The 17708-nt window shown below is 36.6% G+C and overlaps 1 protein-coding gene across 3 annotated transcripts in view; it reads right to left on the reverse strand.

The window, feature by feature from the left end:
* The window catches only part of LOC135117054 (blood vessel epicardial substance-like), a 36281-nt gene that overhangs the window by 8102 nt on the left and 10471 nt on the right, over positions 1-17708 (reverse strand). For all 3 annotated transcript variants that reach the window (XR_010276619.1, XR_010276618.1, XM_064035416.1), the window contains exons 2-5: positions 14981-15138; positions 4929-5031; positions 1762-1902; positions 729-864 (exon numbers count right to left, since the gene is read on the reverse strand). Coding sequence is in view for 1 of the 3 variants with exons in the window: in XM_064035416.1 (XP_063891486.1) it covers positions 729-864; positions 1762-1902; positions 4929-5031; positions 14981-15138 (538 nt within the window). In the remaining 2 variants the exon portion in view is untranslated. The remainder of the gene's footprint in view (positions 1-728; positions 865-1761; positions 1903-4928; positions 5032-14980; positions 15139-17708) is intronic.

A 17708-nucleotide genomic window follows, 5' to 3' on the forward strand; every position in this document is an offset into this window, starting at 1 on the left:
GTAATTATATTACCAACATGATTGTTATTAATTAGAAAAAAAAATTGAACACACTTTAATTACCTACTAACCGTTAACTGTAAAAAAAATACTTTTTTATAAATTGTTGTTTATGTCAAATTATTTCGTTCTAATTGAACCAATAACGCCTCAAAGTGTGTAATTTTTTTTTCTAGTTAATAACAATCATGTTGGTAATATAATTACTTTAAATCAAGCGATTATGCAAAGAAATAAATCTGATTTGTACTATGTTTTTTTTTGCTTACCTATATCGATGCAAATAAACACACGTCAAACAAGATATGTGTGAAAGCTAATTCCTAAAATGAATTATGATTAAAGTAAATCAGAAATAAAAAGGGGACAATATGCGAAAGGGACTTTTTGCGAAGTGGACATTTTGCGAAGTGACATTCTAGTGGACATTTTGCGAAGTGGACATTCTGTGAAAGAGACATTTTGCGAAGTGGACATTTTGAGAAAGAGACATTCTGAGAAAACGACACTTTGCGACCAGTGGACATTTTGAGAAGTGGACATTTTGCGACGGAGCCATGGGGACAACCATCTTCTAAACATGGGGAATCTAAACTTTCGACTTATTTTTGCCGTCACCTTTTGAACCATGCTGTATAGCAACTGTCAAAAAACGACAAGGCAAACGAATAATTCCTTTTTTACAGAAAACTATAACAAAATCCAACATCAACACAATCTCACTGTACCTTGCAGCTGTCGGTTAAGCAGAGCGGTGATACCGGGCCCGTCTCCCGCTTTCTTGACGACCAGCATGGGCTTGTCCTCGCCTTCCTCGTAGCTGTTCGGCAGATGTCCGTTCGACACCGCCATTGTTTCGCTCACCTGCAGATTTTTGGCGGTAAAGTCAGTTTGGGGATTTTGAATTTGGAAATGGATAAGTATAAACATAGCGAAGTCGATGTCTATAATTTGCGAAGTTAAACAAGAGAAATACACGAATTGATGAGCATACGTCGTCCGTCACATGAGCGCACGTTCATATCCGGAGTAGACAGCTTATTAAAATATTCACAGAATACATTTTGATACCATAGATATCCACTAGCTACCTATTTATTTTGATAAAACTCGGCAGTTACGTAGCTTACTTGTAGGCAAATTTTTATTCAGTTGCATTCCTACGGGAAGCGGCTTATTATTTTCCCATAAAAAATGCCAATTTTCCCAGGGCAATCAGAACAACACGAACCAATACCGCGATGTTGTTTAGATCATAATGCAGCCATGTAAACCCGTAAAGTGGGTCAACTGAGTTTTCACGAAACAGCCTAGTTGTGTGAATAAATAATTTCGGGGTAGTCCGATATGAATTTATAATACAGCTAATAGCAATATTATTTACGATGAGAACAGGCCGTATAGAATAGTTAACGTAGCTAAGTAATGTTTTAGTAAAGCTGGTTCATGTTCTTCAATAAATCGATAGAAAATTGGAAGATAATCCGATTGAGAAAGTTAGCTCGATAGTTGGTTGATCCACTGAAGATAATTATGAAAGAAGTTTTCTAATAACATTATTTGTTAGTTAAGACTTTTCGGTCTAGTTCATAGTCCTCAAGTAACTAAGTTATATTGGTCCAATTTACTTGAAGAACAATTCCACTTAATTATCCATACCAAGTTTTAGGAATAAAGAAAAAAGTTAAGAATCTAATCCATTTAAATCTTACACAGCTACATCAGACAAACCTATTGAAGCCTAAGTATAATTTATCTCACCTGCATAAGTTTATGAACAACATCCCGACCCAGTATGTGGTCGAACACGGCCTGAAGGAAGGCGTCTGACATGATGGAGAGCTTCAGCTTGTCCCGGTGCCACACAAGCACCCTGGATTCTTCCATCGCCATTATCGACACCTGAAATATTTAGAATAGCTTTGAGAAAAAGAATATAGTAGACTAAAATTAATTTGACACACTGTTAATGGTGGTGCCTCTTTCGGGTTTTCAAGATTCAAAAGCTTCACCGTTGGGATATGGGATCGCGAACAGAGTAAAAGAATTAATTGATTGGATTGTAAAAGCCCGTTTCGTTCTTAGGGTTAGCCTTTTAGGAACGTCACAAAAAGCGAAAAACAAAACGTCTATGTATCTGAAAACAAAAAGAATTTGCTAGTCTTTCAATTAACCACTATGCAGGTTTTCTAACTTTATCACTGCCGTTCGTGCACTTAGTGCATACTCTTTCAAATAAAAGTCACAAAAGTAAGAGTGATTTGCACACGATCCTCATCAGCATTGAGCACGAACAACAAGCGAAACCAATTAATTTAAGCACCCACGCAACAAAAACGATGTCTTCACTTCACATACATAATTTACTTATCACAACAAACGACATTATTACAGCGTATACGTTTACATAACTCCATTCACAACAGCACTATTAACATACATAATGGCATGTACTTAAACACAAAACATGGCATACACAGTCAAGCCAGATTTCGCGATGCCATGTCTGCCAAAGGGGATCCAAAAAGCGGTTACGTCGGAGCAGCACTTGAGCGGGCAAAACGTACGGATCGTTTAAACTACACTGTAAACGAACAAAACGGGCCAAAATTGAATTTTCCACTTCCATTAGAAGCGATGGATACGGGAGAAAAACTTTTCTGAGTAAAAATCTTCGCGCTTGCTACTAAAGTGATATTGCGTCGTTAGGTAATGAGTCCTGCTATCTAGACTGGTTCTTTTATGTCTAGTCCTCGGAGAAATGTGATCTTGTCCTGATTGCTAGAAATAAAGTATGGCCGTCTTTACCTTAAAAAGTTGAAGTTAAGAACAAGAAGAAGTTAAGATAATTATGGCGAAGATTAACCTCATGTCGGTCGTTTAAAAGTTCTAGACTGGTTTAGGACATAACAACGTGAATATTTTAGGTATAGCAGTGTACATATGAATCATAAGTTTTATTACAAATCCAAAAGGTCATAGAATCATAGTTAGGCCACAAATTACAGTACACCTACTGCCGATGACGTAATATTTCTTTGTATTTCAGTAGTATTAAATTCTCATAAACCCACGAGAGAAATCCACAAGTACATAATAACTTCTTCATTCATAAAAACCAAATTAATTTGAATAATTTACGAGACTTCACTTTTGCTGTGTGCGTCGTATAGAACAAAAACGCCTACGAATATTATGGTAATAGCCCAGCGAATGAGAGTGAAATCATGACTGGATCGTACAATAACGCATATACTTGCAGATGGTTGAGGAACTAAACGACAGGAATTTGAAGAAGGTGAATTTTGTTATACTGTCGAAAGCAACCACGGAAATTAAGTAAAGACACGTTACTGTAGAACCAAAAATATATTTTCAGGAGTAAAGAATTTAAAAGCAACGCAGAAAACACACGATAAGTTGGAAACATATAACTTAAGCCTATAAAGACCACTTTTTATGTACTAAGCCAGTCTCAAGACCAACAGTCTCGAAGGTCCAATTTGACCATCAGTGGCTTTCTAAATAAAACTTCTGCACCTCCTACATGATGTGAAAGAGGTCGCAAGGGACACCTACCTACGTTTAGATGCGATTACGACACGATGCGTACATTTTCATAACATATAGTATGCATATATTTTATACAACCTGTATTGGATGGAAATAGGCCACTTCACTACAACGTGGAGCATGTTATTTCCTCTTGGATAAGGATCTTTACTGGGTATTTATTTGCAAAAAATATTGGTGGATAAATAAAGGGTTATAATTTAGAATTTAATAGCTCTTTCTTTCCTGTATATAGGACGGTTTACCAACGCAACGATGAGGTAAGAGAGAACAATGACATGAAAGCAAAAAAACAATTGAGTAAATGTAAAAATGAGCAACACCCGAAGCCGTTTTAAAATGTGTCATATTCTTATTCAGCACAGTAACGTCTTCAGATCAAAATAAACGAGAGAAACTTAATAGCTTGGCCGACTTAGCGACCTACTTAATTGTCCTGTGCCATTTTTAGACTCTATGGCGTCATACTAATAAACTGGGACTACTTACACAGTACCCAAATATAGCAGACATTATACAAGAGATATTGTACATCTGAATAATACTTGTAAGTAGATCACAGAGGTTGGAGATAAGGCAAATTTTTGGCAAAGGTTTTACTAGACAAAATACGGTACGGCAAGTTTTAAAGCCAGTTTCCGTTTAGATAAGGGCATAAAAAGTATGTTTGCTAATTTTTAAAATGCAGAAGTTTTGCGAAAACACATTGTACATATTTATTTTTCGAGAGACTATTTTCAAAACCGGACGAACTCAAACCATTTGTCGGTAGGAACCTGTGGTCTCTAACACGTTTTTACTCGAAAGCCAAGAAACATTTTAGAAATTGAGACTAACCAAGTAAAGAACTTTTCTTTAAAGTTAAGCCTATTGTTCCAAATCAATCAAAAAGGCCTGTTGCCTTGAATTGCAGCGTAAACGAGGTTACTCGATTTACACATTGATTAGTCTCCGTACTATACGCATGGCCAGTTAACAGCCCATAAGATCGGTTTACACTTTAATTAGCACGGTTAACGATCTACTCAAATATCCGACACGAACACACAAAAAACACTGGTATACTATAAACTCGCATGCTAACATTGTTACAACTGCCTGACAAATTGGTCTTTTGAGTCGGATATTGATATTTATGAACATTTTTATGGTTCGCTTTTTGGGTACGAAGAATGAGCTACCTTTATCATGGGGCAAAAAGGATTGATCGGTTAGGGAAACTTTTGTGGCCAATAGAAAGCTACAAAAACATGTTTTATCCATAACTATTTCATCAATATTCAATAATGTTTGCTACATTTCGTTTCTGACAACAGAGGAAAATGCCCCTTTGAAGATGAAAAATGAGGTCTTACCTGAAAGAACTCGTCTGTGGACACGCCAAACCATTCTGGCGAATCGAGGAAGTGATGAGGGAAAACTATGTGTAGCGCCCTCTGGTTCTGTGACACCACTAGTCTGAAACACCAAACATTACACGTAAATAAAATGAACCATTTTGATGGAAAAACTCTCTGAAAGTTCTTCTAAGAATGCTTCCTCTTCAAGGAAGATAATTGGGAATGCATGTCTAAACGTAGCTGCTGACTCTCGAAGTAAATCTAACCATAATGAAAGAATTGCGATTGAGGCAATAGTATAATGGTTACGACGCAATCAATATACGTTTCTCGCAATATCCTATTCTACCAGGATCGTGTTCCAGCCACAAACACATCAGATTTGGGTTACCCACAAAAACGGTTTCAAAATTATCGCAGAGACTGTACCTACAGGTTTCATGTTACGCAATTATCTGCCTTCACAGTCTTCAAAGGTACTATATGTGCAGCTGTTATGATTATATGAAGGGAAAATTAGCTCATCTCGTGTAAATTAAATAATTTGGCAACATGAATATGAGCGTGCAGTTAATATTCAGATTTTAGGAAAACAACGAGACCGCGTCTGCTCTCCTTAAAATTCGTATTTTCACCCAAATTAGAGCCTAATGGCGGTACATTTAAAGTTTTGTTTGTACACCTCAGTCCTCAGTATAAAGCTTTGAGATGTACTGGCTAATTAAAGAGCTTTCTGCACAAGTTTTGCGGTCACAAAATCTACAATGCTGTGGTGTTTGCAGTATGCCTTTGCGTCACAACGTATGACGACCTCCATCTTTAGGTCAAAATACTGGACCTATGATGCTAAACTGGTGGCCAGTAAGGACCTCAATAAATAACCTTACCTCTATTAATAATTATTTAAAGAAAAAGCTTCAACACCGAATAAATCGAAAAGACCGCATAAAACTCAACACACAAATCCAATCTACATAGAAATACAATTAGCCAAAAGGTAACTTTTAAACGAATTTCGAAGTTTAAATAATGGTGGTTTAATAACCGCAGTATTACAGGTACGGCGCTAATTAAAACGTGCGGTATAAAACGTCTCTGCGGTGGTATAACACACAATGTACGTGTTCACGGACTCATTACATGTTCTGCGGTCCTCGGTCGCGGATTATTGCCGAAAATTATGTAACTTATACGTAGATGACTTCTTTATTTTTGCAAAATACTAAATTACCCTTTAATAAAGTAATAGCTGCGAAAATACTGGCTAGTATATAGTGAATCAAGGAAAAAGCCGATTTTAGAAAAGAATATCGGCTGATAAAGATTGTTAAATTAACTTTCTGTCAACCACATTTCTTCGTATCTCGTTAGAGCTGCGGCGGGAAGACTCAATTTACTTGAACAAATAACTTCACAATTTAACTCGAAAGCTAAAAATAGTATTCCCTTATCAAAGTATCTTGATTTCAGAAGCAATCAGTCCTTTTCCTTTTTTGGCCGTACCTATTAAGTATTTAAAAATCATGTCCGGATAAAAGAAAAAATATAAACGGATAAAACCAAAGCATACCAAAATCCAGTTAAATTGGTTTCAGAACTAATCGCGACGAATCCTGAATTTGTTTCAGCTGTGTACGTGATAAACAATTTGTATTTCCACGAACAAATTCTAATAAAAAAGCATCTCTTTTTTTCAATCATAAATTGTTTCCATCGCCCTTTATATGGGCTTTAGGTCGTGATACTTGACATTATGTCGTCTAAACCCGAATAAAAGGTACGATTTAGGGTTGCCCCAATCTAGATCGATTTCTCACTGCCACCGCTTATAAAAAAAATACAATCATGGCAAAGTTTTTGGGTCAAATCCAGCATACCCTAAGAGGTTATATTTTAAAGATTTGGCATCGTGTTTTATAAATCTTGAAATCCTATTTTAAGAAATGATCTGGCATCAAACAAATATTATACAACTTTCGCTTTCAATTGTTGAATTTCTCAAAATGCTTAGTAGGACCGGTTTGTATAAAAAGTGTTAGTTGAGCAATTACTGAAGATATTGTTGCCACCAACCCTGTATAGACAAGCTCCAAAAAGCTCGGTGTCGCAAAGGTCGTCTCCCTAATAGAGTTTCGCGACAATAAAGCGCTCCCCGAAATGCTTGCTTTACACAAACCTTAAAAGGAATATAGCCGTGAATTTTCCGGACATTTCAATACTGATGACGACATTAATTATCTGAAGAATATCTTTGAGTGAATCTTTCAGGTCTAAAAATGGCAAACAGGTTTCCAATAAAATAGACATAAACCTACTAATGTTCGGTAGTCGTTAAATCTCGCCACCCACGTCAGGTCATCAAACTGCATGGGCGGATGAGCTATTACAAAATTGGTTGTAAAACAAACACTTGGTGGCTTCTAAAATCGTTCACATCCTGCGAATGGCTTCATAAACACAAAGACAACTGTTCCCTCACAAGGTCGGTAAAAATAGGTCCGTAAAGTACGTAAGTACCGCAAAGTACCGCAATGTGGGACTGGCTAAGTGTCTGGAAAGAGGGTTCCGTTCAAAGTTGTTGAGGGTCGCATCGATAGTGTACGGCGAGCCAGCTGCGGTAACCACCGTTCAGAATCAGGCCGTGAAATTACGGGACTTTATTTCTTGTGCCGAGCCCTAAAAAGGCAATCCATTACATTCGTTTACTAGGATGTCTGCGCTTAGGACGGAGGCCAGACAAGCGCAATTTTGTGAGTTATGAGTGGAGTTTTTGCGAAGCATAATAATTTCACGTTGCGTTTGGTCATCGGTTTCGTACATGTGTGTTTTGCGCCACACATTAAGCAAAAACTTTATGATATTAATCTACAAATTACCAGCATTAAAAACCTCCCACTAATTATGCGCATCAAACATTACAAACAAACAAGTTTTCTTGTCACACCCTCGGGGATACAGAATAAATCTTATCTGCCTAGTAGATTTCACCCCTGCAATGCATTTAAATGAACTGATTTCAAAGCTACAACGTGTCTCGCTGTGTTATAGGCATTTTGCATCACTATTGCGTAGTAAGTACACTTCATATTGTGAAGTATATCCAGTACTCCCCAGTACATCTGGCGACACGGTACGAGGCCTCGTAAATAAAGCTTAAAGCGCTGCAATTACTACGTCTGAGTCTGTACAGCCATTTTATAGCTTCGTCGCTAACGCGGGACGAGTTGTTAAACTTTATGCTTTTCGTAAGTAAAAGGCAATGTGCTCGACCACCGTCATTTACGGCACTGATTTTAGCAATGCTTACTTGTTACATGGTACATAATTGGTAAGCATTTCAGTTAGACCCACAGACGGCCAATCAGGTACACTGAAAACTTCATCTTGCTGGTTATAAGGAAGAAATATTACAGTAATATTATTATCTCTATAAACCATACTGATGTTTGAACAGTTCAAACAATTCAGTACACTATATGGCAATTTCCGGAGTACTTCGATAAGCTCCGAAGAAGCCAGCCAAGATAAACAGAGCATCTGTGTTCAACTTTACACCAATAGAGATTCGATGACGTAAACGTAATGGAATAAACATTCACATGGAACAGTTATTAGGATCATTAAATAAGGTCAGACATACATTAACAAAGCGAGATTCCGAATTTGATATGCTCTGAGTCTGAGATGACGAATCTAGGCATAATCGTTTCACCGTGCCTCCTCATCTAAGATCTTTCTAAATTGTGAGTCACGAAGAGACATCAGTCGAAAAATTCGTGAACATTTATTGGCTTTGGAATTAAATACTTATGTTTTGACGCAAGAGCATCTAATGATAACACATAATAATATTCTTTTATTACTTGCGTGGTAAGTTGACAAGGTTGACGAAAACATGTCATGAAGCGACCTCAAAAACGAAAAAGGAGTGACTGGCTACTAGGTTGTCATTAACCAAAACAGGTATCGATATTCAAGGCCACCAGCACCCTATGTGGGTTTGATCAGATTTCAAATTGATTTATGGGCACGTGCGACTTTCAGCTCCATAAAGGTACAGCCATTAAATATGCAGCACTATTACTCCCAAACAAGTCTCGAAACATTGTCGTTGGTAAATTATGTGCAGTAAGTAAAATTGCAGCGTTGGTGCACGTTGGAGTGCAAACTGCAGTATCCTGCAATAAGCTAGGTGCACATAATACGAGCGAAATTCGTAAAGAGGTCGCGAGTCTATGCAAGCCGGTTACGCAATGCTCCTGCGACTGTATACCGTATGTCGATAATTTCCCTTTCAATGGACGGTTCATTCACAAAAAACAAGACAGCAAGTCAAGGAGAACATGCCATTTTTTACGGCAAAAACGGTGATTAATATTAATTTGGTACGTCAAGATTTTAATCAGCTGTTTTGATATGATCTAAGTAAATGTCAATACCAAAATGTAAATGGCCAAATCAAGCTTCCAGAAATGAGTCAAGAAGTTAAGGTTACTGAAACTATATAGGATTCTGGATTCTGCAAAGGTATAAATGAAACAAATTCAGAATTTCAAACAATCCTCTATCAGAGTGTCATTGACATCGCATAAAACCTTGATGTGTTCCGGCAGTTCAAAAGTGATAGTAGTTACGTGATTTCATGATTCGCTAGCTATAGTTGTCAATTTAAATACAACATTTAATGTTGTAATTAAGTCTAATTGGTTTGTTGACTGTCTTGGTATAATGACAGGCGAAATGACGCCTTTATTATGCATATTAGTTTATATAAAATCTTTTAAATATTACATAATTTTAATGGCTGCAGTATGTTTGTAAGTTTCAACTGGACTATCAATTTTAATCTAAATGTCTTTTGATTTCTCTCTGGATCACACATTAGGACCACTAACTATCTGGTGGAAGATTATCGTAAAATTACATTAAATGGAACAACTTTAACAGAATTTCTATCACTATGAGACATCAATTGTCTTATTGTCGACATAGAATCAATACCATTGCCCAAATACAATGATCTGTTCGTCCTTTCTCTAGCAAGGAATAGCGAGAGAACATTATTGTCCAAACCCAACCGACTGTGAGTGAACTTACTTCACGTGTTAATCACTGGAGTGAACAAATCTTGGCGAGAGGTAAATCGATGTTTTTGTATGTTACATTCATTCATTTATCCAATGTCCTTAGTTGTGTTCGTTTGATTGAACTTGCTGATCTCGGGAAATAATGGAAGGATTTGACAAATCATTCACTTTTAGATACCCTTTTTTATCCTCTAGGCTTTTTATCTGCGTCTGAGAAGCAGTTTCCACGGGAAGTGGATGAAACCGCTGCTGGTGGAAGCTAGTTTCATTATTATGTACGTTAAAAAGCCCCTATACCTACTCAAAACTTATTAGAGCCATTGAATCAATTACTAATTGTATGTCTACAACAATGGTTTTATCATTAAAGTCAAGTATCTCGCCACTTAGAAAACCACTCAGTATGCAATAATGGTAATTAATACACAAAACATACAGATTCAATACAATAAGGGAATACCTACTATCAGGCTCTTATGATTTCTGAAGAGTATTTTAATTGGCAATCGGAGAATTAATATTGTTTATTTCGTACTTGAATAGAACACTATTTTTGGCACGAGTATGTTGATTAGGTATATCGCGAAAAAACTTCAAAAAATCAATGAGCAATTCTTTTTCGTAAATCACTTTTTGGAGAACTCGAACCAAAACAACTGTTTAACATTGAACCGTTACTGTTACATAATAAAGAACTCGTTAGCATTGACCGAAATCGCATCTCATAATCCACGCGAATATTTATTTCTTGCTTTAATTCATTTACAAGTGACTTTAGTTTCGTTTGCGAAGAGGTTTCACTTTTTCAAAAATCGTTCTCTTATGTGTTCTACGAGATGTGTTATCAATTGATGATGAATATATATGAATATGAATTGATGATCAAACGAATCATCTGCATTGTTGGATGCAGGTCGCCTTAACAGGTATCTGTGGAGATCTAAGGGGAAGGCCTATGTTCAGCAGTGGACGTCCTATGGCTGAGATGATGATTGTTGGAAAGAGTTACCGCGTCTCTTGTACATAAAGAATTCCATAAAGATGTCTTTTTGTCAATTACAACTGTCCCCCCCCGCTACACCCCAAGCAAAAGAACTTATTTGATGATTTCTCCTATAAAAGACGCTTAATCGGAAAGTTTTTTTTTTACTACACACCATTCAAAGCTCGTTGCGTTCTAGAGCCATGATAACTCTTCCGAATAACCCCGCAGCCCTAAACTAGGTTACATTAAATTAAAATACGTCAGCTGTTTAAAAGCTTAGAGGTTTAGAACTTCGCATTTATAATATTATGACATATCGTTTAAATAAGTTAGAGGAGGACGCTGCGGCATTCTGTGAGGTCGAACTGAAAGCATTAGTCACAGTCGTGAACGACGATATCTTACTAAAGAGTGGAGATTGTAGCGCAAACGGGGTAATAATAGAGGTTCAAGAAAATGGAATGGCGGGTGGTAATGAATTGCCGATTCCTTCATAAAATATAGACCTAGTAATAGCAAGAAAAGCTTGGTACGTGCGATGAGTAATTGAATAGCTTCTACGTCTGCGGAATTGATACTGGCTCCGTATATTATTTGTGCCCTGTCCGTGGGTTTTTATGCAGTATTCCCAACATTGCTTCAGTAATCACTCTCGTCGGATTCATTCCTGAGATTTCGTGTTCTTGCCGAAACGACAAAGAAAAATGTAACGAACAACCAAGGAGTATGTTTACCGTATAATGAATGAGTTATTTACGCTTTGTTTAATAAAACAATGCACTTGGAAGTTCACACAGCTCGTACATTTAACATTGATGTCGCACTCATATCGCATGTAAGATCTAAACAACTGTTATAAATTACAGCTACAGACTACAGACGTCCTCAGAACACGTGAGTCATTATTTGCTAAAGGATTCCGCGTATTTTTTGAGAACTGTCAGAGGCGGGATGCTGTGGAATTAATGGTCGTCACTTTATTTGAGGAAAAAATGCTTATTTATGTATGGTTGTTTTAGAGAAGTGCGGTTTTAGAGGAAAGCAAAGTGTGCGTTCGCGCAGCGGAATGTTGTTGAATTTAAAGATTTTAATTATGCAGATAATTAGTGTAAGACGTCCTATAATTGTGTATGTAAATAAAATGTGTATGCAGCCATTGTGGAGAAATTCACCAAAACAGATTCCGCTGGGCGAACGTTGGCGAACGTTGTCCTGGCGGAACTTTAATCCATAGACTTTAGAAAAAGAGATGTGTCCGAAAATAGTGTGTATTTGTGTATAATTGATTATGTATGAATGAAATCAGTGCATGCATAAACTTCGGAGAAATTCAAGTTTCCGCTACGCGAACGTTTGGCCATTAGCTAGTTTTCATATAAAGCTTACGTAGAGAGCTGTAGATTTTACATACGTTGTTTTGAATTTGTTTATATTTGTTTAAAAACATATTTAGAAAAGTCCTAGGGTTTAAAAGATAAAAATATAAACGTAAAATACACTTATTAGGTCTTAGTTCTTAAAGTATGCAGTTTGGAGTCTAGATTTTCACGTTTACACAAACCTGTAAGTGTCTCCAACATGCCAAGTATCAATGATGTTCCGTTAGTAATTAAAGTTATAGGATATTTTATCATGAACAGATCACTGTTTACAAAGCAGAATATCACGACGTTCTAAAGGAATTGTATGGTAAAATGTATGCCAATAGTGGTTTAATCATTCAACTACACTTGCAAAATTTCATGTCATTAAATTCAGTAATTAAAGAAAGACAATTATAATACTGACGGAGCATCGAAAACCTATATAATCCGACCAAGTTCGGATAGCTACAAAAAAGCGGCCGTGCCATATGTCTAAGCAACGTTCTTAACTTGGAGGGTTAGTATTTATTGATATGGCACAGTTGCCTACACAAGCGTTAGGAAAAAATAAAACAATTGTATGCATTGATTGATAAATCTTTTTTTAATAATAATGCCACTATCTACGATAAAAATAAATCTTCAATTAACAAGTACTTCTCTATTTAAATATCCGTGTACAAAAATATTTTTATTATTATTACTTACATAAATTACTTAACTACGTGATTAAAAATAACGTTAATAAACGTTACGTATTTTAACTAAAATGTCGTAGATAGTGGCGTTATTATTAAAAAATATTTTTCATTCAAGAAATGCAATTGTTTTATTTTTTCCTAACGCTTGTGTACGCAACTGTACCATATTAATAAATATACTAACCTTCCAAGTTAAGAACGTTGCTTAGACATATGGCACGGCCGCTTTTTTGTAGCTATCCGAACTTGGTCGGATTATGTAGGGTTTCGATGCTCCGTCAGTATTATAATTATCTTTCTTTAATTACTGAATTTAATGACATGAAATTTTGCAAGTGAATAGTTGAATGATTAAACTAATTATTGGCATACATTTTACCATACAATTCCTTTAGAACGTCGTGATATTCGACTGCTTTGTAAACAGTGATCTGTTCATGGTAAAATATCCTATAACTTTTTAATTACTAACGGAACATCATTGATACTTGGCAACATGTTGGAGACACTAACAAGGTTTGTGTAAACGTGAAAATCTAGACTCCAAACTGCATACTTTAAGAACTAAGACCTAATAAGTGTATTTTACGTTTATATTTTTATCTTTTAAACCCTAGGACTTTTTCTAAATCTGTTTTTTAAACAAATATAAACAAATTCAAAACAACGTACGTAAAAATCTACAGCTCTCTACGTAAGCGCTTTATATGAAAACTAGCTAATGGCCAAACGTTCGCGTAGCGGAAACTTGAATTTCTCCGAAGTTTATGCATGCACTGATTTCATTCATACATAATCAATTATACACAAATACACACTAATTTTCGGACACATCTTTCTTCTAAAGTCTATGGATTAAAAGTTCCGCCAGGACAACGTTCGCCAACGTTCGCCCAGCGGAATCTGTTTTTGGTGAATTTCTCAACAATGGCTGCATACACAAATTTTTATTTACCATACACAATTATAGGACGTCTTACACTAATTATCTGCATAATTAAAATCTTTAAATTCAACAACATTCCGCTGCGCGAACGCACACGAAAGCAAAGAGTCTTCAGGTGTCCTGTATCATCTGTATCGTGCGTGTGTTAACACAAAAAAATATATAAGACATCGGCTTTCTGAAAGCGTTTTAGCTAAAAAAGTATTCCCCTTTGCAATTTTTCCCTCGCCATTTTTTCTGCAGCTATCTTTTTTTAGAGGTCATTAACTAACCGATTTACGGTTGCGTGATGGCTGCCAGTAATTTATCCGAGATATAGCTCAAGAACCCTTAACAGGGTCAATGTTAATCTTAGAGTAATTAATAGAATATGTCACGGTAATAGCATTGTGCCAAGTTACTGTGATTAATACTAAGTTGGCGATATGGGCAGGCTTCGGTGGACAATGATCGAGGTGTCCCCTACATTAGGCAGACAGGGACTAATGACGCTGTGTAAGCTAGGAATATGATATTCTGTGGTACTGCTGATGTTTTGTATGGAAAACTTCCTTGTTTCATTTAAAGTTGTGCTACAGTACAATAGTTTGTAAAACATATGACCACACTTTACTGAAACCACACTGACATTGCTGTTCACAAAAACGTGTATGACATGAAAGTCGTTTTGCGTAGCCAGGCGCCCGATAGTTTAACAACTACCCCCTAGGGACTGACTATGAGCTCATAACTAGCAGCCCTGATCGCTAGACCTTGTTATAACTCTATACTCATACATCATTAGTATATTTTTAGACTAATAAATATGTCGAAAATATGATCTACAAAGCCATCATTATCATCATCCATGGTCGTTCAGAGAATTCAAGATATCGCGATCTGCAGACCAAACTGAAGACCAAGCAATGAGGAGAGGTAATTTCTAATAGCTGAGTACTACCATTAAACCTGATGATGATTAAAGCTACGGAGATAGATACTCACTTGCCCGACAGCACCAGAGACAAGCTGTCGACTTTAGTGACCTTCTCGTGCGCATACAGTTCATGGCACTTCAAGTGCCTAACGTTGCGCATACACATGAGCACACGACGGAACTGCCTCCTCGACACACGGAGAGGCTTGAACAACGCCACGTAAACCTGGGAACAATAGAGAAAATATTAAAGCTTTATGAGCAAAGTTGGGGAACTAGATCTAAGTACTTCGCAGTGAAGGATGAAAAGTATCCTATTTTTTATTCTACACACGTTCTAAGGGTTGCTTCACATACATGTTTGTAAAGATTGGCCTTTCTTGAACCTTTCTTGACTTTCAATTGGCAACTACTTTTGAAGGTGGTATATGCCGCATAAGTCAAAACTGTCGCGAGTTACATGTATATCCAATTTGAATAGAAACATTATGAGTTCATGAAGTAAATGCTCTAATGTCGTCCACTGAAGCCATTACACATTGATCGGTATGACGAATATCGACACATTGTTTTCCATAAAACGCTAAAGAACAAAAAAAATTATACAGGTAATATTAAAACAAAAACCGCAGAGAATTACAATGATACGAAGTGACAAGTCACCAGCTCATCGCGTACCCACGGCGGCCTACTTCCGACACCTGACTGACAGCCCGCGGGAGATAGCCCATGATTTTGTTATATATTTCATTTATTTTCATTACCCGATTGTTAAGAAGAGCTATCTTGTATGAAACATATTACCACATATTCCGAAACCGCAAAATGTATTACAACAATTAGGGCATTGTACGATTTGTCTAATTTACCCAAATGTTTTGAGATATGACGTTTAAAAAAACTGGAAAGGCATAAACAAGCTGAACAATTGCAGCTGTGGAATCTCCTAGGGATATGTTCAAAATTACGTTAAATCCTTTATCCAAATAAACTTGATGTAGAATAATGATAAATTGCTTATTGATCGAGAGGTTTATATGACTGAGGTATGTAACTGAGAAGGTCGGAGTCCTAGATTATTTTTTTTCGAGTGTCTGCCTATATAAAATTTAACCAGCGGATGGCAATCTATACTCTATGGCTTTATTTTGCCTGCCAACCTGAAAACAGGTGTTATTCATAGATTTCCATTCATACTAGTTTTCACGCAAACCCTCGGCATTGAATGCAATCCATTTATCACATTAAACAAACGGCTACCTTGACTTGTCAACCATTTATTTATTAACGTGTTTAACTTAAACAATCTCGGCACTCAACTTGACAAATATTTACTTACTTAAATCATTATGTAAGTCGGCCAAAGGCAGTTGCGATGTGTTGTAAAAAAGTTTGAGTTACATGCGAAGGGGAAAACTTGACACCGAAGAAAACCCCATTGTGGTGTCACATGTCTTGTTAAATTTGCTGCAACTTAATCATGTGCAGCATACTACAAACCTCACCTGACTAAGTTATGTTTTATGGAAAAAATATAGATTGAAAATCAACTGCTAAACAGATATCTATTAACACCAATATGATTTGCAAAATCTTCCTTCCAAATAGCAAGCAGACTGTTGAAAACCGAGTGAGTCATAAAAAGTAATAAGCAGTAGCGAAAAACATGAAAAATATCGCAATGCTGAAATCCACAGAAGTAAACAATCAAAGCCCTCATTTGGAACGTAGTACGCATACTTATTGCTTTTTAAATAAAGTTTCATGTGTCACAGGTCAATATTTACTGAACGCGGAGTAAACACGAGCCGGGCGGGCGAGATGAATATTTTTCTACACGGGCTCTGTGCTGACACAATAGCACCGAACAATATGGCGCACGGAATTTCGCCATTCACTAAAAAGGTTCTATTGTTTTGCTTCTAAACGTGGGCGGAAGTGCAGCTGCGCTTTTGCTGGATTAGGCTGATTAAAACGTTGGTAACAGAAAGAGGTCTTATGGATTTAGGGCATACGACAAAGGGCGACATTAATGAGCACTCCTCTCATTACTTCAAGTCTTCCTTACTGTATGATATCCTAGCTATTTCTGAAGCAGCTTAATCCAAGATCACTGAACTTCGAACAAAGTCCAACTCAGTTTTAAAACATGAGTCATTCTCATTTTGAGTAGCAAGCACTAATTCAACTCGCCAAGTTGCCTTTATGTGGCACTCTGAAGCGTTGTTCGGATTCCTGGGATTAAATACCTCATTCCAAAAAAGGAGTCAAGTCAATATTGGATTACTAAGCACATTATTTCAAATTGATTAATTAGCACGACAGATGTTTTAGTGCACACATGGCCATGGGACAATGAACATTTGAATCTTGTTGGTAGGCGTGTTGGATCGCAGCTCTATAAATAGTATTCTAAGAGGAGCTTGTTTATTAATTCACTTCTCGGAAATTTTCGTCGACGCCTACCAAAGTAGATACCAACCTTACTTAAAATACTTACGAAGGCTTGTGAAGAGACTGTGATTGTAAGAATGTAATTGGTAGGAGAGGGCTGTAATTTGGTTGTATGCCCCAGTTATCAACTGCCATGTCAAATATGACTCAATATTATTGAATAGCGTGTCATTATGTACAGTACAAATATAATTTAGCTTTCTTATTTTTCCATATTTGCTTAGTAACGACCGTCATAAAAATTGCATAACCTATTACATCTTCTACTTCACGGTTAATTTGTGTTCGATAATATGATTTGTTTCAGAGATTTTACATCAAGATAGCATATGATTAATGCGG

The sequence above is a fragment of the Helicoverpa armigera genome, chromosome 7 (assembly GCF_030705265.1).
Source record: "Helicoverpa armigera isolate CAAS_96S chromosome 7, ASM3070526v1, whole genome shotgun sequence".
Taxonomy (NCBI): Eukaryota; Metazoa; Arthropoda; class Insecta; order Lepidoptera; family Noctuidae; genus Helicoverpa; species Helicoverpa armigera.